At 34.4% G+C, this 20,408-nt stretch overlaps 5 protein-coding genes across 9 annotated transcripts; 3 read left to right on the top strand and 2 right to left on the bottom strand.

The window, feature by feature from the left end:
- Positions 1–800: 800 nt before the first annotated feature.
- LOC103493606 (GPN-loop GTPase QQT1) lies at positions 801–5,412 on the bottom strand. Of its 4 annotated transcripts, XM_008454425.2 has the most exons (11): positions 5,254–5,412; positions 5,066–5,180; positions 4,910–4,954; positions 4,743–4,822; positions 4,313–4,387; positions 3,741–3,844; positions 3,264–3,420; positions 3,090–3,177; positions 2,240–2,312; positions 2,033–2,163; positions 801–1,386 (listed from the first exon to the last, which is right to left on the bottom strand). In XM_008454425.2, exons 2-11 carry the CDS (start codon positions 5,155–5,157, stop codon positions 1,329–1,331), a joined length of 903 nt encoding a protein of 300 aa, XP_008452647.1. In that variant the 5' UTR covers positions 5,158–5,180; positions 5,254–5,412; the 3' UTR covers positions 801–1,328. The 4 variants fall into 4 exon arrangements, with proteins under 4 accessions (XP_008452647.1, XP_050943823.1, XP_050943824.1 ...); XM_051087866.1 differs by having other exon boundaries at positions 801–2,163; XM_051087867.1 differs by having other exon boundaries at positions 801–2,163; positions 5,066–5,175; positions 5,254–5,409.
- Positions 5,413–8,641: 3,229 nt separating this feature from the next.
- On the top strand, positions 8,642–9,968 carry LOC103493607 (LIM domain-containing protein WLIM1). The gene is made up of 5 exons (XM_008454427.3): positions 8,642–8,924; positions 9,053–9,149; positions 9,230–9,273; positions 9,351–9,440; positions 9,535–9,968. The coding sequence occupies exons 1-5, from the start codon at positions 8,790–8,792 to the stop codon at positions 9,706–9,708; spliced, it is 540 nt and encodes a 179-aa protein (XP_008452649.1). The 5' UTR covers positions 8,642–8,789; the 3' UTR covers positions 9,709–9,968.
- On the bottom strand, positions 9,730–11,411 carry LOC103493608 (uncharacterized). The gene has a single exon (XM_008454429.3). It carries the CDS (start codon positions 11,354–11,356, stop codon positions 10,250–10,252), a length of 1,107 nt encoding a protein of 368 aa, XP_008452651.1. The 5' UTR covers positions 11,357–11,411; the 3' UTR covers positions 9,730–10,249.
- Positions 11,412–12,783: 1,372 nt separating this feature from the next.
- Positions 12,784–16,596, top strand: LOC103493896 (putative nucleobase-ascorbate transporter 10). Of its 2 annotated transcripts, none has more exons than XM_051087864.1 (15): positions 12,784–13,037; positions 13,287–13,393; positions 13,488–13,585; positions 13,667–13,843; positions 13,945–14,045; positions 14,146–14,221; positions 14,311–14,370; positions 14,468–14,652; positions 14,744–14,840; positions 14,937–15,023; positions 15,163–15,221; positions 15,512–15,603; positions 15,709–15,786; positions 16,018–16,184; positions 16,284–16,596. In XM_051087864.1, exons 2-15 carry the CDS (start codon positions 13,297–13,299, stop codon positions 16,500–16,502), a joined length of 1,593 nt encoding a protein of 530 aa, XP_050943821.1. In that variant the 5' UTR covers positions 12,784–13,037; positions 13,287–13,296; the 3' UTR covers positions 16,503–16,596. The 2 variants fall into 2 exon arrangements, with proteins under 2 accessions (XP_050943821.1, XP_050943822.1); XM_051087865.1 differs by having other exon boundaries at positions 12,784–13,049.
- Positions 16,597–18,047: 1,451 nt separating this feature from the next.
- On the top strand, positions 18,048–19,243 carry LOC103493609 (protein SOB FIVE-LIKE 5-like). Its single transcript, XM_008454431.3, has 3 exons — positions 18,048–18,740; positions 18,827–18,910; positions 19,000–19,243. The coding sequence occupies exons 1-3, from the start codon at positions 18,348–18,350 to the stop codon at positions 19,063–19,065; spliced, it is 543 nt and encodes a 180-aa protein (XP_008452653.1). The 5' UTR covers positions 18,048–18,347; the 3' UTR covers positions 19,066–19,243.
- Positions 19,244–20,408: the final 1,165 nt, after the last annotated feature.

Genomic DNA, 20,408 nt, shown 5'->3' with positions numbered 1-20,408 from the left:
TTAACCAAAATTCAAAAATAAAAACAAATTTTTAAAACTGTTTTTGTTTGGCATTTCAAAATCAAGTAAAAACATGCCTAATTAATAGAGATTTGAAAGCAGACACGTTTTCAAATATATTGTGTTTGGTATAGGTTACAAAAATTGAGTTCCATTGCCCACCAAATATTGTTTTATAATATCATATAATTTATGAAGCATTATATGATGCATATTCTATAGTAAAAACAAAGAACCGATTGAGTTCAATGACATGAAATATCATATTTGTTAACATTTTTAAATTTCTTAACATAATTCTAGATTTTAAAATTCCAAATTCCATATGATTTTTAGAATTTACACTATTTGAATAAGAAAAAGAAATGTTTATTTGAAGAGAAGAAGAAGAAAAAAAAAAGATAACCATTGTTAGAAAAAAAAGAGGAAACAATAAAAAATTTCAAAAAAAAAAAAAAACAACGAAATCATTATCAAATGGAACTTTTAAGTATTTCTAATTGTAGAACTAGCATAAACCAAGAAATACTTTCTAAAAAGAAAAGCTAAATTAATGGAGTAGAAGAAGAAGAAACGATACAAATACCATAAAATAAAAGATAGAAAACGATGGTGATAGATTCTTAATTGAGCCGAAGGGGCAGGTGAGAGACTGAAAGAAGAGGCAGTACATGCATGTGTTGAAAAGATTATGAACGTAAAGACATTGACAAATAAAGAACGCAAACGCATAACCACCACATTCCAATAGATAACGACCATTCGCCATTAAAAACAAACTTCTCAATGAACCCACCAACTGAGCAATAAAAACACACATTCATAATTGACCTATGAAATAAGAGGGAGGGCAAATGCATTAATCATCTACTGTTTTGAAGTATGAGAGTTTGATGAATTGAATAAAAAACACAAAGTAAAAGAGAGGAAAAATCATAAATAGGTGCCAAAGGATTAGGCAATAGTTGTTCAACTCTGACACACACCATGGAGCATAACAGACAGAGATACTCAACAAGTGACAATATATAGTAGTCTGGATCACATGCTTTTAAAAGCTATCTGCAGGGTATTTGCACATTTATAATTCTCTCAACACCTTACCAGTTTGTCATTTAGCAAGCGGTCTACATGGCAATCCAGGCGCCATAGCTGAGAACTTGAGAGGAACATTAGCAGCTGCACAGCACAAGAGATTAGACACTAGACATTGCTGCAGTTCAACGGCCACCACTGGGAACTTGTGCACAATCAATGCAAGTGAATGCGGGGGTGACTGGTTTCACCAATACATGCACTTCTTCAGCAGAAAATCTTAATCTTAGTCATCAGTCATTGAAGTTGAGAGTTTCATCATCCATGTATTTCTCTTGCACTTCTGCAACTGTGAGATACTTAGTTAAGCAACCATTTCTTTAATCAACTCACGATGCATGACTTAGAGAAACAGAACAACCCTTGAGCAGTTGAGCCTATACCTACTTTAGAAAAATAACCAAGTTATGGTATATAGCAAAGAAAAGAAACCACCAAAATGCTAATGGGCCATGGCAATGGCCTTCAGAAATGAACATCTCCTTTTACATTACTTCATGATGTGGCTAGCTTGGCAAGAAAACATTCTCTTGGATCTGATTTTTAGATCAAAAAATAAATGTTATTTTACCAGCCAACTCAACCGGTGAGTAGATTGTGAAATTTTAGAGTGTGGGCAGGCAGGCAGGTTATTCAAGTAAATTTCAAAATCAACATTAACAAGAGAGGTGAAGAGCAAATAAGACGATCACAACCAATCGTGTGTTAGAGTAGGAGGTCGTGTTCGAATAGAATCCTTGTAAAACCATTTCATTCCTAATTAATATTTTTTTCACTTGTTGGGTTTAGGTCTACTACCAAATTTCAACACCCACAAGTGAGAGAATTGTTGAAGTTAACATAATTCAATGGCTCAAGCTTTTGGGTTAATTGATGATTTAACAAATTGAAAATAAAACGAATTATATAAAAAGAAATTGTAGGCAGAAAAGGATATCTGTAATAGTCCCAATCTGTAGCACCAACTGCAATCTTGCTAAACTCGACTGCACTTGCTTCCATACCAGCAAAAATGTACCCATTGGTCTTGTCTAATAGCTTAACAAGATTTCCTACACTCTCTTTATCCTGTGAATAAGAATCTGAGCAGTAAGCCCTAGGATAGACCCAATGATACGCTAAAAGTAAGGATGGAATGGCTTGCCTGGATATCTAAGGTCGTAAAATTGACTAAACCAAAATCTTCGATTACACCACAAAGCTCCTTAGTGAGTTTTCTGCAATAAAGAGAGAATAATTCATATAAGAATAGAGATACTAGATTTACAAGATCACTGAAATAAAGAGCCATTGATGTACATTGATTCTATAGATCAAATTAATATAAAATCTGCACACCACCTACTTTAATATTATTGAAAAGAAGAATACAAGATATATATGAAAAACCCTAGTACAATGAGAAAAAACTGCTCTTATTATTTTCTAATAATAAAAAGAATACAAGAGGGGAGAATATATATAGGCTATAATAAGCCCTAACAAAAGAGGAAATAAAACTAGGGTACAATATATTACACAAATATTCTTGGGCTATAAACACTCCACTAGCCCCTAATTTCCAACAATTATAATGTTTGTACAAGTTACAAGTTACCGCCCATTAACTTTCAACATGAATGATATAAAATATCAATAAGACCTGTGTTTGACAGTTTAAAAGCACTTGTGAAGCTTTGCAAGCTAATCTATCTTCCAGAGATTGGAGACATTTGTATCACAATATATTATGCTGAGACAATATGGAATTTGCAGTCATTAATGGTAGCTTTTATTTTGGAAGGAAAAGGATTAGAGGATAGATCGATAATAAACGTATCAGTATTATTTTGAAAGACAGGGACTACAATGAGGAAACAATTAGATCAGTGCTCTAGTTAGATAAAAGATCAATGAGACTGGCAGTTAAGATAACAGTTATACTTCAATTAATCATCAATTGTAAAGTGAAAAGATCCAAAATTTGGATAAAAATGCGGCAATCAACATCAAACCTGTACTTGGCAGAGCGAGGATCTTGGTCAAGATGATGTTGTAGATATGATAAGTCTTGCACATCCGTATAGAAGTCAAGGTTAAAAGCTGTAATATTAAAAGGAATAAGCAGCAATTACAATTATCAATGTGATCAGCCTTCACCTGGCACAAACGTATACAATAAAACATACCTAGTCTTCCATAGTTCTCAATTAAATCAATCTTAGATAAGACATTAACGTGTGGGAGCTCCAGATGCAACATGGTTGATAAAGAGAGTAGCAGTGCACTTACATACTTCCCAGGGTCACTGCAAAGATGAGCATCAACTAAATGCACTGCAGTCAACTGTAGAAGAAGGAAAATCTTATTAAGATGTTTTTTATAGCATTTTGCAACAAACTAGGGCCCATTTGACAACCATTCATTTCTGATTTTCTGTTTTTATAGTTTAGGCTTGTTAACCAATAAATATATTTGTTTTGTTTTTACTTGGGAAATAAAACTACTTTTTTGGTTTTTATAATTTAAAAGGATTTTAAATATGTTCTAAGCGAGAGAGATAAGCTCATTTTCTAATGACAGAAAAGTAGAAACCCAATGTTATTAAATGGACCCTAAAAATGAAAGAAAAGTTCAAAGAAACATATTTGATCAGAAGCCTGTACCCTCAGATTCAAATTCTTAATGAGTTTCATTATAACATTCTTGGCATTAGAGTGTAGGGAAAATAATTCAACTTGTCCTGGAAAATCGAATAGGAGGTAATGATCTGCAAAAATTTAATAATATTATCAGGTGGAATCCGAAATTCTGAGCCAAGATGCTAATTAATATAGTAAACCAATGGAAATGGAAAAGTCTAGACACAAACAAAAGACCAATTAAACAAGAAATCACCTGTACTAAACTTTAAAAATTCACAATCAAATGAATAATCACATTGTAAATGTATACACTTACATTGATGAGCAGCAGACAATTATTATGAGCAAAACAAATGAAAAAAAAAAGGTGCACTTAAAGATAACTATAATCGGTAATTCAATAACATATAAATCCTCAATCTTAATGTTCATGACACACATCACAGAATCGCATATGCAAAAAGCATAATCAAAATTCGTATATAACGTCATGTACACAGATTTCCTTGATATTTTGACAAGATTTTAAGGAAGGTGGAAAATGGATTGATCAACCCAGTTGTCAGGAAAAAAAACTGATGCACTATACCAACCTTTCAAAAGAGGTGCCAATCTAGCTTGCAACCAATCTATATTTTTCTCCAGATAATCCATGCAATAAACCAAGCCTGTAAAACATATAAATATGTAATTCCAACAACTATATAAAAAATAGGAATACGTTGGTCAATAGCTCATCATATAATCACCTACTACTATGTCTACGACACTTTACAGAAATCTCTCAGCCAAAAAATTTTCAACGTCAGAGAAGGACACTGTTTCCCCTTTTTTTTATATTAATGACCAAAGGTTTTTCATACAAGACAAGATTTTCTATGGTCCGTATCATGATCTCTCATCCATAACTTATCAAGTTTTACACAAGATGTTTTATTCACCATCCATTAATTAGACTTCTAGGGAATGTGGCATAATAATCTTAGAATAAAAATAGATGAACAAAGATTTTTGTCTACCTACCTCCATTTGGACCAAGAGAATGTTCCATCATCACATCACTTAACTTGATCAGATCCTCAATGTTTACAGCACATTCATAGCTACATTTACGTCAAGGATACCTTTCACTTAAAAAGGTTAGACTCAGAGAACAACAGATTGGGAAGAAAAGCCATTAGTGAGGATACGGTAACGAGTCATTAGCAGGATCCAAGTTGATAACAGCAACCTTCCTACAAGCAAGCAAGCAAGAAGTCAAGAACGTAATTGAAAGAGAAAATACTCAAATGCCATACAATGCCCTAAGTTCAATCAATGCATTACTACGCTAATAAAGTTGGTACCTTCCGATTAGTTGCAAAAACTGAGACATGCCATTACAGTAGGTAGTCTTTCCTGAACCAGGCGGACCGATTACAACTTGCCCAAACACCATCTTCGTTTTGCAACCCCTCTACCCTAAAAGAGACCAACTTACAGAGATACGCACGAATTGAATCAGAGTGAAAAGAGAATCACAAAAGAGACCAACCTTAGAGAGATACAAATGAATTGAATCAGTAGAAAATCACAAATACAACTTCTGTAATCACGCTTTCCCGGCGAAGCCCCGCCGATATTTGTCAGGTGGATGACCCCTTTAAATAGTTTCAAAAGTACAATAATATTTCCCTAATAAATTTTCAAAACAACAATTTTTATATAAATTTTCAAAAGTAACAAACCTTAAAAATAAATTGAAAAATTAAAAAAGAAATTGAATTTTTTTTTTATAAATTTGAAAATATAGAGGACACACCTTTTTAAATAACAATGAAATTGGAAGGTCTTTTAAGTTAGAGATAAAAAGATAAATTGTTATTATATTAAAAATTAAGAATTTGATTTACCTAAAATAAAATTTAAATTTAAATTTAAATTTAAATTGAATAAAAATTAAAATTTAAACAAAATTGAAAAAAAAGAAAAGAAAATTTTGGCTGAAAGAATAATAGACACCAAAAGCGAAAAGAATAGTTTTGATAAATAGTTTACTAAATTGTAATATTAATATAAATTTTGGTTTGAAGTTAATGGAAAGAGAGACGGAAAAAAAATAAAAAAAACTGTTATTAATTATTATTATGTTTGTTCCCAAACTCTTCTTGATCAAATAACTAAAAATAATTTTTTTAATTATTTATTTTGGTTTTAATGGTGATTTAGGTTATCAAATTGCAAAAATTGATGTTTTAAAATTATTTCTACTTTTATTATTTTTTATATTTGTTTTATTGTTAATTTTTTGTAAAGACTATTAATAAAATGGATTCATAATCAACTATACTTTAATCCTATTTTTGAGATTGGTTCTTATTTGGTCACTCCAACAAAAATCACTTAGAATGAAATGATTTGGGTAAAAAATGATTTTGTCAATTACAAAACTATAGAGTTAGTTTAGCAATGAACTAATAAGTATGCTTGAATTAATGTAAAAAATGATATGTCTGAATTGTCGTGAATTCAACTTATATATATAAATAATTATTCATTTATGTCCGACCTCGCCACCTCCAATTTACATCTCTATTAAGAGACAGACCCACCTCTCGAACTATCTACAAACTAATAATTACTAACAAACATCCAATCAAATTAGCATGATAACTAAGGCAAAGTTTCAAATCTTTTGACTTTCTATTCTTAAAAGATATGTGATTTCTTTCTATTTAAAAAAAAAACATAAATACTTGTCCAAACACCACATTCCTTTTACTATCTTTTCCTCTACCCTAAAAGAGACCAACCTTAAATACAATGAAGTGAATCATTATGATATTAGAGCAAAGGAGAGATTCACAAATATGACTTCGTTCGACCTTTGTATTCAACTATCCACTCTCAAAAATCGGTACCTATGATTTCTTTTACCAAAATTGGCGCTCTCCCAACGAATCCCTTCCAACGCTAATAGTAATAGCTAGAGATCGCGATAACATTGACGAGATGTCGGAGATACATCAATTTTTAAGTAAGAAAAATAAAATAGATGTCGTGCATTTAAACATATTATATAAAAGAATTCTAATTAAAAATATCAAAATAACAAGTTTAGAGCCATAAAACATATCAAGGGAAAATGGAAGAAGAGAGCGTGAAGAAATCTAATAATAATAAAAAAAACATATTAATTAGGAAAATTGCAATGACAAACAAAAAAAACTCATAACACCTAACGAGTAATAAGATATATCTAAGTGATATAGACGGTTATTCGACATGGGTCCTATTATCATAAAAAAAAAATTGTCATTTTTGCAAACGTCCGTATTAACTATTACCATTGGGCTGAATAATGGGTTGGATTATTTTCTCAGGTCATGTCTGGGCCGTGTAAAGGTTGTATCGGAGACATGTGCGAAATTAAAAAGAAAATCTACAGGAAAGTTGACGTGTTGGAGACGTGTCAAAGGTGTGTTGCTGTCGGAAATGTGTTACATTGATACTTTGCCATCTTAAGAACGTTTATTCTTGATAGGCAAGAATCATGGTTGGATTACAAGGTTGAATGTTATGAAATATGGATTCAAAATTAATGAATAAGATATGTGAGGACGGATGAGCAATTGAATGAAAAAGTTAGGAGAGTGATTGGAATGTATTGGTTGTGCCAACGCAATCATTCCATGGCTACCCCTTCTTCTTTCCTTTTAAATATTCCTCGACCAATTTTGAAATGGTGATGTCTAAAAATCATTCCAATTTTGCTGAAAATAAATAAATATATATTTAAATTAATAAATAAAATATCTATATATTTTAAATTAATAAATAAATATTTTACATTTAACCATTGATTAAAATATTGTTGTGCAGAAATAATCTTTCTAATTTTCAAAATTTGATTTGTTTTTTAAATTATTGATGACGTGTAGATAAGAAAACAAAAGATTAAAAGAAGAGAGTGGATTTGAAAGCTTGAATTAGTTTGATAACTATTTTTTTTTTTTTTTAATTTGACTAAAAATTTAACTTGGAATTTATAAATATACAAATTCTTGTATAAAAATGAGAAGAAACATAACTTAATTTTAAAAACCAAAACCAAATAATCAATGAACCAAATGGTTAGTCTAACTATTACTCTTAAAAATACCCAACATATGAAAATGATGAGAAAGAGCCAACACAGCACCAAATGAGATCAGCAAAATGGTTGGTTTTCCTAGAATCAATAGTCTCAGAAATCAAATCAAAAGCAATACCTCTCCCTCCCCACCCATGATTAATTCTTACAAACTTGTAAACAGGGAAGGAATCTTTCAATTCCATTTCAATTATTTTTTTCACCTCTCCACACTGTCATGGTCCCATCCAAATTCCTTCACGTACCTCTCCACATCACACCCTCTACAACACAAACAAATAGGCACTTGTTACGACATAAACATAGTTTAACCAATTTAGGTGGTATAATTATTATAAGGAGTAAGCTCAACTCAAAAAAGCAATGTAACTTGGAATAGCATAATGCATGGTTTTCTACATTATCTTGTTTAAGCCAGCAACATTAGGTCTATATTCACGTCAAGGTGAATTGACTCCTTTCTTTATAGAGGATGTGTAGTATAACTTTTATACCATAATTACAAGTATGGTTAATAAAAGACAGCTTCAATGTCACTAAGTGGTATTATCTAATGACTTAGCCCCGTGACAAACTTAGTTTTTACTCTGTAACATTGAAATGATACTCGATAGATTAGGTAATTTCAATAGAAGTAATAACAATTGAATTCAAAGAACTAAGGGGGGAAAGTGGGGGAAAAAATCAAAGAGGGAGAGAGAGGGGTGGTTGGTTGGGTTGGATGCTTGCAAGTCCAGACAAATTGATTACCTTTTATGCCCTTCAACTTTAGATTTGTCTATTTGAATCTCTCTACACACACCCATATCTTTTACATCCACAGCCCAACTTCTATCTCTCTGCCCTCTTCCTTATCTCCTTCACATTGTCTTCTTCTTCCTCCTAACACCGACTCAAATTTCAACACCAAGAAACTATAGGATTCTTTTGCAATTACCATGGCTTTTGCAGGAACCACCCAGAAATGCATGGCCTGCGACAAAACTGTCTATTTAGTAGACAAACTTACTGCTGACAATCGTGTCTACCACAAAGCTTGCTTCCGCTGTCACCACTGCAATGGAACCCTCAAGGTAATCAAATCTCTGATCTGTTATGTCGTTTCACTGTAATCAGATTTCAGATCGCTAACTGGAAAGATTAATTTTGGTGGGTTGTGGTTAAAATTAAACGATTCACTGATTACAGATCTGATTTGCAGTTAAGTAATTACAATTCGTTTGAAGGAGTGCTTTACTGTCGGCCACACTTTGATCAGCTCTTTAAAAGAACTGGAAGCTTAGACAAGAGCTTTGAAGGTATTCAAAATTATGCGAAAATTTCACTTTAAGTCATTTCTCATTAGATCAAACAACCAACATTCTTATCTTGATTTTAGGAACACCAAAGATTGGAAAACCGGAGAAACCGGGTGATTCTGAGGTAGCTAATTAATTGTATCATGCTCTCTGTTATGCTCTGTTTTGTATTAATTTCAACTTAAAATACATATTTGACAGAAACCAACGGCGACTAAAGTTGCAAGTATGTTCATCGGTACTAAAGATAAGTGTCTTGGCTGTAACAAGACTGTTTATCCAACTGAGAAGGTAAATTTGAGGTGGAATAAAATTTTGTCAATGAAGAAGCTCTGTTTCGAAGTGGGTAAAATTTAATATCATTTTTAAATGTTCATTTTTTCAGGTTTCAGTGAATGGAACTTCGTACCATAAGAGCTGTTTCAAGTGCTGCCATGGCGGATGTACAATCAGCCCATCAAACTACATTGCACATGAAGGACGACTTTACTGCAAACATCACCATACCCAACTCATCAAAGAGAAAGGAAACTTAAGCCAGCTGGAAGGAAGCCATTAAAGAACCTTACACTCGTAGGCCTTGTTTTTTTTTTTTTTTTTTTTTTTTTTTTTTTTTTTTTTTGTGGTTATGTCCTCTGCTTTCTTCCTTATTTTAGTCCTGCTTTTACGCTGTTCCCTTTTTGAACTTTAGCAACCCCTCTCTTTGAAATTTGAATTGTAAAACAAAAGAAGTAATCGTGTGGGTCTCCCTCTGGTTTTTGTTTTGGTTGGTGATTCAAATAAAACTTGCAAGTAAGAGGCCAACGTATTAATTGATCATCCGTTATTTAATCACACATCAACATGCTCCAAAAGAGGCCGTTTGTTAATTTGTCCATCTCTGGACGTCACAAATTACAAGACAACAACTGTTGAAATTTCAACCTTAAACAAACATTATGTATATATTTATGATTAATAGCTTCTAATAACACTAAGATATACATAAACATTTACCGATTATACGTTATTTCTACATATGGTTTCCCAAAACTAACTAAGCTAGGCTAAGACTAAAGGGTTCTTTTTTTCCTTCATCTTTGTACATCTTGATTTGATTATCAAACATTGATACAAATGGGGTTGGAAGCATTATTGTTATTGTTATGATTATTTTTTGTTTGAGTATGGAACCTCCACGTGAAGAGGTAATCTCGAGACACGCAAGAAAGTTTGATAACATCGCAAAAGGCGGTGACGGAATTTTTCTTTCCGTCACTGTTTCCCCATTCAATCCTCACCCAACAAGAGAACCCATTTGAGGAATGAGGCACAGCCGCCGCATCGGAGAGGTGGAGCATCACTTCACCGCCGATTCTTCTACCTTTGAGCCGTTCATCTCCGGTAACCATTGAATCGAGCCACAAGCACTCTGGTTGGCCAACCATTTCCTTATAAGCAGAATTTGCCATTCTCACTCTGTTATTCGAATCCGATATAACCGCTGGCAACACCTCGGATTCAACTTCCTTTTCCACTTCATCCGGTTTCTTCGGCAGCTGTGGAGTATTATTGGAGTGGACAGGGTTTTGAGCTTCATTGATACACCCAACGCGAATGCTGGAACCAACGGGACGAACAGGGTGCGGAGTTATAACATTTGAAACAGAAACCGGACATTGAAGTTGCTGCAACAAATCCTTCTCTTGAGGAATTTCAGAGACAACAGCACTATCAACATTGAATTCCACCCCCTTCTCTTCATCAAAAGACTTAATGAAATTAATCTCAGAAACAGGGGTGGTTTCAGTTTCATCAGAAACAGAAGGAAGAAGCGGAAGCGTGACAAGATTAGAATTAGAAGAGGAATCATGAAACCCAGAATTAATAGAAGGAAGAGAAAGATGAGGAAGTAAAGAAGAAGGAAAAGGATGATGGAGGGAGAAATTAGGAGGAGGGGTAATTCTTGCTCGTTTTAAGGAGTGAGGGGAAATGGGTGGAGGACGAGATCTCTTACGAGTACGAGTGGGTCTAGCTTGCAACTGAGGCCACACATTTCGAAGAAAAGAGGAAGAGGAAGAAGAAGAAGAGGAGGAATGGGGAATGTTGTTGAGAGAGTGATCGGAGGTGGGGAATGGGGATTCGGGTTTGGGGGCAATGGGGCGGTATCTGGACATGATCTCCGCCGTCTTGTCGGTGGAGGGGAAAGGAGGGAGAGTCTTGATCATGGCGATGGGGGTAGAGGGAGGGAGGGAGGGAGGGAAGGAGGGAGGGGAGGAGGAATGGAATGGAATTGGGGGGGAAGGGTTTAAGATGGAAGGGAAACGGTGGGGAGTGGCGAATAGGGGAAGGGCAAGGGAGTGACAGGTGGAAGAGGAATGTGGGGTACGTGGAAGAAAAAAGGACATGTGGGAAAGGGAGTGGGGCCATGCAAAAGCCAACGCATAACCAATCCAAGTTTAAGTTGAAGAGGAAGAGAGAAGAGTGGGAATGTGAATTCAATGGGCAGTGCCACCAATGAGAAGAGTGGAACGCGTGTGTGGTTGGCTCGCATGCGTTGATCCATCTATCACTATTGGTTTGGTAAATTCAATAACAAAAGAAAGAAAAATACGATTATTTAGGCCATCAAGTAACAACAATTCCACAACTAAGCGTTTGTTACTGCTTTTCTTAGAAGTATTAGAAAAGGGAAGAAGAAGTAGTTTAGTAGTATTGTAATAGTTGAGAAGGTGGGTGGGGGCACGTGTGAGGGGGGAGGGGGTTGCATGCAAAGAGGATTGGAGGAATGGAGGGGGAGACGTGGCGGGCGGCGGTGTGGGGGCGTTGGAAAAGGAGCCTCATGTCGAGGGTTTAAATTAGCAATAAGTATACACATAGGAGGGTATAACTGTAAAGGTAAAAGAGAAAAGAAAAAAAAAAAAAAAAAAGCACGCAAAGCAATGAAGAAGAAACTGAAAGTGAAAACCCCTGGGTTGTGGTTGTGGTTATTGTGTTGTGTTGTGTTGGACAAGAAAAATAAAAACAATTATTTGATTTGAGAGTGTGTTTGTTTCTTCTTTATTATTCCCATTGGAGTTTGGGGACTCCCAGTTACGATTCTACCATTCATCTCTCTCTCCCCCCCTCCTACCTTTTTCACTTTTCTTTCTTTTTAAGTTTAATATTTCCCCTTAGAATTATATTATTAAGCTCCAATTGCAAAATTATTGTTCAAATTTTAATAATTAAGCCACCAAATTAAAATCGGATAAAAAAAGTTATATGAGATTGAGAATTCAAATGCTGTAAATTTCAACGATTAAAAGATAAAATCTAATTGCATCAACATTGATCACACTATTTGCTCTTTAAACTTTCATAATTTTTTCTTCTATTTTATCTTTTTATTCAAATAGTTGAACACTATTTCATTCATAATAAATAAATAAATTTCATGTCCATCACTTAGATAATTGACTAAAATTTCAAATTAACTTCAATTTTGTTTGGAAAAAATGTTTTATTTTTTTTAAGTATCATCAAGTATATCGAATGTATAAGTGTATATCAATATTGTATCGAATGAACAGTGGGGATTTATTTTTATTACTTATAAAAGTAATAAATCTAATCTCTAAGTGTACATTTTAAAACTAATTTTCATAAATCCGGAGAAAGAAAAGAAACCATTTCATAATTTTGGTGAGAAAAAAAGGCGCGCTATTCGCGAAGATACAGAGTGAAGAACAGAACAGAGTGACGAGCAACCACCAAAGCTTATCAATCATTTTTTTCATTCCTTCATCGTGGGTCGTTCAGAATTTCCAACAAATTGTCCGTCCATGGCCGGAGCTTCTCGCTTGTTTTGTTGGCGGTGCTGCAACTACCATTACCCTACGGAGCAGAGAGGAAGAAGAACTTCACTCTGTAATAGAAGAAGTACTCTGTTTTTTTATTTTTTTTCCCTTTCCAACGCGATTTTTTACAAAACCCCTCTTTAATTTCATCAAATACGAAATGGTAAAATGATTTGATTTCGGTAATCAATTTTAGAATGATGGGTTTTAAATGTAATATTATAACGGTTTCATAGTTTGTAACTGTCCGATTTTGTTCAAATTTGGGCTGTTTCTCCTTTCTCTTTATATATAGTTTCCGTAATCCTATTGTTTTTAGTGGCGGAGAAATGACTAATAAACCTGCTGAAGATCCGCTTCAACCTCACCCAGTGAAAGAGCAGCTACCCGGAATTCAGTATTGCATCAACAGTCCTCCTCCATGGCGTTTGTGTTCCTACTTATATTCATTTATTGTTATTTTGTTCGATTTTTGTTGAATCTTTCACTGATTATGTTTAGTCCTTTATCGTGAATGTAGCGGAGGCCTTTGTGTTGGGTTTTCAGCATTATGTATTGACACTTGGTTTCAGTGTTCTGATTCCTAGTTTGATTGTTCCTCAAATGGGTGGTGGCGATGTAAGACGATCTTGAATTAGGTTTTTGGAATTTTTGAAATTTCTCAACATTTCATTAGCTTATTGGGTTTTTGGAACTCAGGTTGAGAAGGCCAAAGTGATTCAAACTTTGTTATTTGTTTCGGGATTGAACACATTATTTCAGTCTTTGTTTGGGACTAGATTACCAGTTGTGGTTGTGGGTTCACATGCTTATCTTATTCCTACAATCTCCATTGTTCTCGCTAAGAGATACGCTTCCTTGACAGATCCTCAAGATGTAATACTTTGTTACTTTTCTCATTATTGTATTGGTTCTAATGCTCCTGAAGGGATCTGAAACAATAATGTTTGGCATTTACTTGTCGTATATACTTTCAGAGATTCATTCAGACTATGCAAGGAATTCAAGGAGCTCTCATAGTGGCTTCATGTTTTCAAATGGTTATGGGTTTCCTTGGCTTTTGGAGGAATACTGTGAGGTGGGTAACTCTCAACTGTTTAGTTTATGTGTTTCTCAACCATGTTGAACTTGGTTATCTTAGACGAGTACATAATTTTTTGTAATGACTTTTGGATTAGGTTTTTTAGCCCTCTTTCTGTGGTTCCCTGTGTTACTTTCACTGGACTCGGTCTGTATCATCTGGGTTTTCCAATGGTAATGCAATCGATAGCCTTTTGCTCTTCAATCTTACCTTGCCTATTGATTTTTTTCATGTTATTCATACTGTTTTTTGCTATTTTTAGCTGGCAAAATGTGTAGAAATTGGACTTCCTGGATTGATTATTATAGTTTTCATCTCACAGGTAAGTAAAATCTCATATTTTAGCCTCACTTCACGGCTTCACTTTTTGCATTTGAGGGTATCACAAATTCTTCTTGATTGGTTTTGTGGTTTTGCAGTATCTTCCTCATTTATTGAAAACAAAAAAGCCAATCTATGATCGATATTCGGTGTTATTTTCAATTGTAATCATCTGGCTATATGCACAACTCTTAACTTCAAGCACTGTTTATAATCACAAGCCCGCAACAACCCAGAAAAGTTGTCGCACTGATCAAGCTGGACTTTTGAGTACTGCTCCTTGGTAAAACTATAGCTACTGAATCAGAATGTTCCTTTCAGAATTGTTGGAGAGTTCTTATATGGTTTATATTATCTCATTTCATTGCCTGCAGGATTTACATTCCCTATCCATTTCAATGGGGAGGTCCAACTTTCAATGCTGGAGAAGCCTTTGCAATGATGGCTGCTTCTGTTGTTTCCCTCTTTGAGGTCAAGTTCTTTGACTTCATATGTATTATATCTATCTTCTTTTCCATGAGCTATTTACCTCCTAGTCATCTTAGTTCTAATAATAAGATATTTCAGAGTACCGGAACATTTTTCGCTGCATCAAGATATGGCAGTGCGACTCCAGTGCCTGCATCCATCATCAGCCGAGGTAGCGGTTGGCTGGTAAGATGTGCCATGAATGTCTAATTTGTGCTAGAATTCTTCTTTGGCGTCTAATTTGTGCTAGAATTCTTCTTTTGTTCTTTACTTTTCTTATTAGCTATGAAATCTTATTTTCTCATCAATTCTTCTTTAATTTCAGGGAGTTGGAGTTTTGCTCAATGGCATGTTTGGTTCTGTCACTGGCACTTGTGCATCTGTGTAAGATTAGGATATATTTTACTATTTCGCATGATTTAAATATGGTATGGTTGAGAATGGTTGGAATCTAAGATTTTGTCCAAAATTCTTCAACAATATCACAAGATCAAGTTGGTTGGCTATTGCTGCTTGAAATACATTTTAGCATGTGCAAACCATCAGATACAGTAAAATTGGAAGTGGGACATTATATATGACAGGAAAATGGATTGGATTGGATTCTTGGTAAAAACCAGCCTCATTTATCACATGTTGTACTGTTCTTCTCTGATGTGTTTTAAAAAGTGTAGGGAAAATGCTGGTCTATTAGCTTTAACAAGAGTTGGTAGCAGAAGGGTCATCCAAATATCAGCTGGCTTCATGATTTTCTTCTCTGTATTTGGTAGGCTAGCATGATTGTGACTAAATATTGATATATAATTTTTTAGCCTTGGAGTTACTCTACTTTGCCTTCCTTTTTGCCTAACAAATTTGACTCCAATATCAGGGAAATTTGGAGCACTTTTTGCCTCAATTCCTCTTCCAATTATTGCTGCCTTGTATTGTGTCTTTTTCGGCTATGTCTGTACGTACTCCCATCTCTCTAACCATATGTGAAATCTGATTCTAAAATTAACAAGACTAGCTACATGGTTTGCAATTTGTCAACGGTTCATATCTTTCTAGGGTTATTTTGCCTCATTATAATCCGAGTGTTATTTTTTCTTTTAATTATCAATGAAAAGTGTTGTTTCCACTTTTCAAAAAATGATTGTTGAAGATTAGACACCGCTGACATTGATGTAATTTCCTACAGCCTCTTCTGGGCTTGGTTTTCTCCAATTCTGTAACTTGAACAGTTTCAGAACAAAATTCATCTTGGGCACCTCCTTCTTTTTGGGTTTGTCAATACCACAATACTTCAGAGAATATTATCACCAAGATTTGAATCCATCAGAGCACATTTACTCTGGCCAGGGATGGGTAAGCAAGCTGGAAGACACAAAACAAAGAATCAACTATTTGAATATTTTAACTTCATTCTGTTCGTCTATTGAATGCTTGTTCTTATTCTCATTGCAGTTTAATGATGTGATCATCGTGATCTTCATATCTCACGCAACAATAGCATCTCTGGTTGCTCTAATTTTGGATTGCACACTTTTTCGAGAAAACGATGCAACTCGGAAAGACAGTGGGTTACATTGGTGGGAAAAGTTTTGCTTATACAGTTTAGATGTAAGAAATGATGAATTCTATGCATTGCCATTCTGCTTGAATAAGCTATTCCCATCGGTATAAGGCCTTGGATTGTACTACTAGGAAGTTAATATTTTTTCATTCAAAATTAACAAAAGAAATTTGGAGATCAGTGGAAGATTTAGTTCATTATCAACTGAGTTATTGTATTCCCTATCAACTTCATTTGCAAAGCTTGGATTTTCTGCAACTATTAAATCAATCCAATCCATAACAACACAACTTCCAAGAAAGAAGCTTTCCAAAATTCAAAACCAACTTTCTGATTTTGGAGCTATGATTAAGAAAATGACAGATGAATGGAGATTTAACTCTACTAATCTAACAAAGCATTAATGGATTCCATTATTAGCAGCAAGGACTTTTTAACATCAAGTAATTAATGCAAAAGCAAAAAAAGGGATGTTTGACTTTAACTAAGCTAACACATACGGATGTCGGATTGTTTGTCTTTGCCTTGAAAGGGAAAGAAAGGAATGGAAGTATGTGAAGGAAAGAATCTTTGAAAAGGTGAAATAATGAGAAGAAATGGTGATTTAGAAGGCAACTGGCCAATGTTTGACCTTTACTTTTCTCCCATTGCTTTTAGGGACCATCTTCTTTGCAACCAAAGTCCATACTTCTCTTAACCTTTAAAATCTCAATAGCAAGAATTTGGTGGGGTTTTGGGTGACTCTATAACACTCAGACCACTCACCTGCAAGGCCGTTTTGCTTGTCATGGGAACTAAACTGTGACACATAACAGAGAGAGAGAAGGAGAAGAAGGATTATGAAAATGGATGAGATTTTTCAGTCAGCATAAACATGGTCCAATGGAAAACGGTGACCAAAATCGATCTCCAATGCAAGAGAGTTCAACGACAAAAAAGGAGTCAATAATTTGGCAATGAGAGGCTTCCACTCGTGGGGACTGCAGAATCTTAGCTTTTTGAGCGATTTTTCAATAAAGACGAAACCTTTTGGCTTTTCAGAAGATATATAAATGAGATTGGAGGCTTAAAAGAGAAGTATAAACAAATAGCAAATGCAGTAAATTCCTTCAAAAAAGTGAACTCCATAACATTTCAAGCTCTCCATTGTACCGTTCCTAACCCAGTGAAGAAGTAGAAGAAGAAACCAAGGCGATAGGATAAGACAAAACAGGAATTTGTTAACTGGGATTTGCAAGATACATAATTATACGGTTGTCTGTCGGTTGTTTAACAATAAATAGAAGTCTAAATTCTACTTTAACATTCAATATCAAACAGCTGGTAAAAAACAAGAAAGATAAGAGAAAACAAAGGATACCCAGAAGAGGATAATATGAAAAAGGGAATTGTTTTTATCATCTTCTTTTCCTGATTGAGAGAAAAAAGGCAGCAATGATGGGTCAACAAAGTGAGATATAAAGGAACTGATGAAGAATAGTCAAAGAAAAGGTAAAACCCCAAGCTTAATCAAAAGCACTTAAGCTTAATAAAAAGGAAAAATGAAAGGTGAGTTTGTTCCAAAGTAGGGTTGAATTTTAATAGAAATGACAGCACCACCATTGTACACATTTGCAGGGGGGCCTACTGTTGTTGCACATCCAAACGTTTGTCGCTTTTGATATCATCATTGTTGTTGATTTGCCCATTGTTCTTGCCAACTGGCATCTCTGATGTGTCCACAAACAGATAAAGAAAGGAAAGGCCAAAAGATAAAACGAGGGATAAACTAAGTCCAGGATTTTAAGTGTCATTGTTTTGATCCCTTTTTCCCCTTCAATAGAAATCCCACAACTCAGAGAAATTGGACAGGGACTTTTTCTTTTCTTTTTTTTTATAAACATTTCAATCTTCATAATCTCTTCTATTACCTGAAACCAAAAATTCCCTCAAAACTTAACCACTTTATTGCCACCATGAATGATTGGTCTGCTACACATTATTGCAGTGGAAGTGAATCAGGTTGGACTATGTACTTAGACCAATCCTATACTTCAGACCACCGTTTCAACGGCGGCAGTGGCGGCAGTGAAAATTATAAGGCAAAAGAAGCAAAAGCGAGAACAGAGGAGGAGGAGGATGAAGAAGAGGATTTATCAATGGTGTCTGATGCTTCTTCAGGTCCACCGCATTACATTGAAGACAATGAAGAATTGTTTTACAACAATGGGTATTCTTCTTATGCCATTTCAGCTTCAGAATTAGAGAGAAAGAAGAGCCAAAAAGGCAAACGAAATGGGAGAAATCAGCAACATTCTTACCTTGATGATACTGCTAGCTCCCCTGTTTATGGCTACACCAAAGCAAATGTAAAAGAGCAGTTCCATCATATTCTTCTTTTTAAATTCAAGAAAATATATATCGTTCTTATGTTCGTTGAATGTTTATTGTGCAGAAAATCAATACAGCAACAAGCAACAAAGCTTTGGAGGAGAATCCAGTTGATTTTTCACAGGGATTCTCAGCAACCCATTTTAAGGTAAATTCATGATCATCTTCTTCTTCATTTCTAATTCAGTAATTTGGGAGATCATAAAATTAACCAAAAATTGAAACTTTTAAAAACAGAGAAAATCTGCATTGAGGAAACACCTGGGCTTTTATCGCTCGGAAAAATCAGCACCGGAAGAATGAGGCTATAAGCGATTCCGCCGCAACTTCCAACCTTATTTTTTTGGGGACGTCAAGTAAATGATAACGACATGTTGTTATTATATATATCAGAGGGATATTGTTCCTTTTGTTATTATTATTATTGTTTCCAATTTAATTTTCCCCACGAATGTTTTCGGCTCTGTGCCCTTCTCTTTTCCACGTTCTTGTCAATGCAATGGGAAACAGGAAACGCTAAAAATGGACCAAAAGATAGTGAGAAAAAAAGTTTATAGCATATATCTTAGATCCTAGCTACTATAAACAGAAAATCCCACTCAATGAATATATCAAAATTTTGTATTATTATTATTATTATTATTATTTTAGTACAAATATGAGAGTGGAGATTTAAATCATCAAGTTTCAAAGAAAAAAGAAAAAGATAGATGTTATGCTCATTAGATTAAAAAATCTTTTTTCAACTATAAAAAGCAAGTCATCCTAATTTCAACAATTTCCCTCCTATTTACTATTGGCTTTGATAAATTTGAATTTCAAACACTTCACACAAAATTATAAATATTATTTTTTATATATATACACTCGTGAGCGTCCCTCAAACACTTCACGCAAAAACTAGAAAATTAATTCTAAAGTGGTAGATTCTGTCTTGTAGTTATGAAATTATAAATATTAATTAAAGAGAAAAATAAGAAGGGAAGTGGCTAGAAAACAAGGGAGGTGGCACCATATTTCCCACAAATAGAGAAAGGAATAAAGAAAGAAAAGGAGATGATTGAGCAATTATAACCAATAAAAAGGGCCACAACTCAAAAGAGAAACTTTAGTTTGAGGGCAATGGAAGAAGACAGGCTAGCCAGCCTGCTTAAGTGACCAAACAACATTTGATAATTGAAGAGAAAATGGGAAAGAAAAAAGCAAAATGAATTCGAAAGAGACAAAGGTGTTGGAAGGAAGTCGAAAACGAAGCTTCATTTCAATTCAAAACAGAAACGGACAACAAATAAAACAACCCCACCACTCTTTCGGACAGCTACCGACTAGGAGGAATATGATCCATTAAATGAAACAGCTGCAATTATTGATTTCTGTTTTCTTTTTCTTTCTTCTTTCTTTTCTATAATAATATTAAAACAAAAATTGTTCCCACATCTTGGAAAAAAAGATATGGATTCTAGGTAACAGACCAACTCTTTTCCTCATTCTTCGTTGATTGTTTACATTAGCAAACCCTTCAAATTCCATATAAATGGAGAAAAACAATCTAAGATGTGATATTACACTGTACAGAGAGAAGAAAAGCAATGTTAATGTGCAATTTTATCTAAAATAAGTTTCAAAGCTCTGTACCTTTGTCCAGG

The sequence above is a fragment of the Cucumis melo genome, chromosome 7 (assembly GCF_025177605.1).
Source record: "Cucumis melo cultivar AY chromosome 7, USDA_Cmelo_AY_1.0, whole genome shotgun sequence".
In the NCBI taxonomy this organism is placed as follows: Eukaryota; Viridiplantae; Streptophyta; class Magnoliopsida; order Cucurbitales; family Cucurbitaceae; genus Cucumis; species Cucumis melo.
The sequence above is the reverse complement of the archived record's forward strand: the minus strand, read 5'-3'. Positions and strand labels throughout refer to the sequence as shown.

Excerpts from the sequence above, each read along its gene's own strand:
- LOC103493609 (XM_008454431.3), top strand. The coding sequence starts at position 18,348 with ATGAATGATTGGTCTGCTACACATTATTGCAGTGGAAGTGAATCAGGT. Across the intron at positions 18,741-18,826 it reads ATGGCTACACCAAAGCAAAT|AAAATCAATACAGCAACAAG; the intron begins GTAAAAGAGCAG and ends TTTATTGTGCAG. Across the intron at positions 18,911-18,999 it reads TCTCAGCAACCCATTTTAAG|AGAAAATCTGCATTGAGGAA; the intron begins GTAAATTCATGA and ends TTTTAAAAACAG.
- LOC103493896 (XM_051087864.1), top strand. The coding sequence starts at position 13,297 with ATGACTAATAAACCTGCTGAAGATCCGCTTCAACCTCACCCAGTGAAA. Across the intron at positions 14,653-14,743 it reads CTTTTGAGTACTGCTCCTTG|GATTTACATTCCCTATCCAT; the intron begins GTAAAACTATAG and ends CATTGCCTGCAG. Across the intron at positions 15,604-15,708 it reads GATTTTCTTCTCTGTATTTG|GGAAATTTGGAGCACTTTTT; the intron begins GTAGGCTAGCAT and ends CTCCAATATCAG.
- LOC103493608 (XM_008454429.3), bottom strand. The coding sequence starts at position 11,356 with ATGATCAAGACTCTCCCTCCTTTCCCCTCCACCGACAAGACGGCGGAG.
- LOC103493607 (XM_008454427.3), top strand. The coding sequence starts at position 8,790 with ATGGCTTTTGCAGGAACCACCCAGAAATGCATGGCCTGCGACAAAACT. Across the intron at positions 9,150-9,229 it reads CTTAGACAAGAGCTTTGAAG|GAACACCAAAGATTGGAAAA; the intron begins GTATTCAAAATT and ends TCTTGATTTTAG. Across the intron at positions 9,274-9,350 it reads AGAAACCGGGTGATTCTGAG|AAACCAACGGCGACTAAAGT; the intron begins GTAGCTAATTAA and ends CATATTTGACAG.
- LOC103493606 (XM_051087866.1), bottom strand. The coding sequence starts at position 5,157 with ATGGTGTTTGGGCAAGTTGTAATCGGTCCGCCTGGTTCAGGAAAGACT. Across the intron at positions 3,178-3,263 it reads TGAGAACTATGGAAGACTAG|CTTTTAACCTTGACTTCTAT; the intron begins GTATGTTTTATT and ends TTAATATTACAG. Across the intron at positions 2,313-3,089 it reads CCTCGCTCTGCCAAGTACAG|AAAACTCACTAAGGAGCTTT; the intron begins GTTTGATGTTGA and ends TCTTTATTGCAG.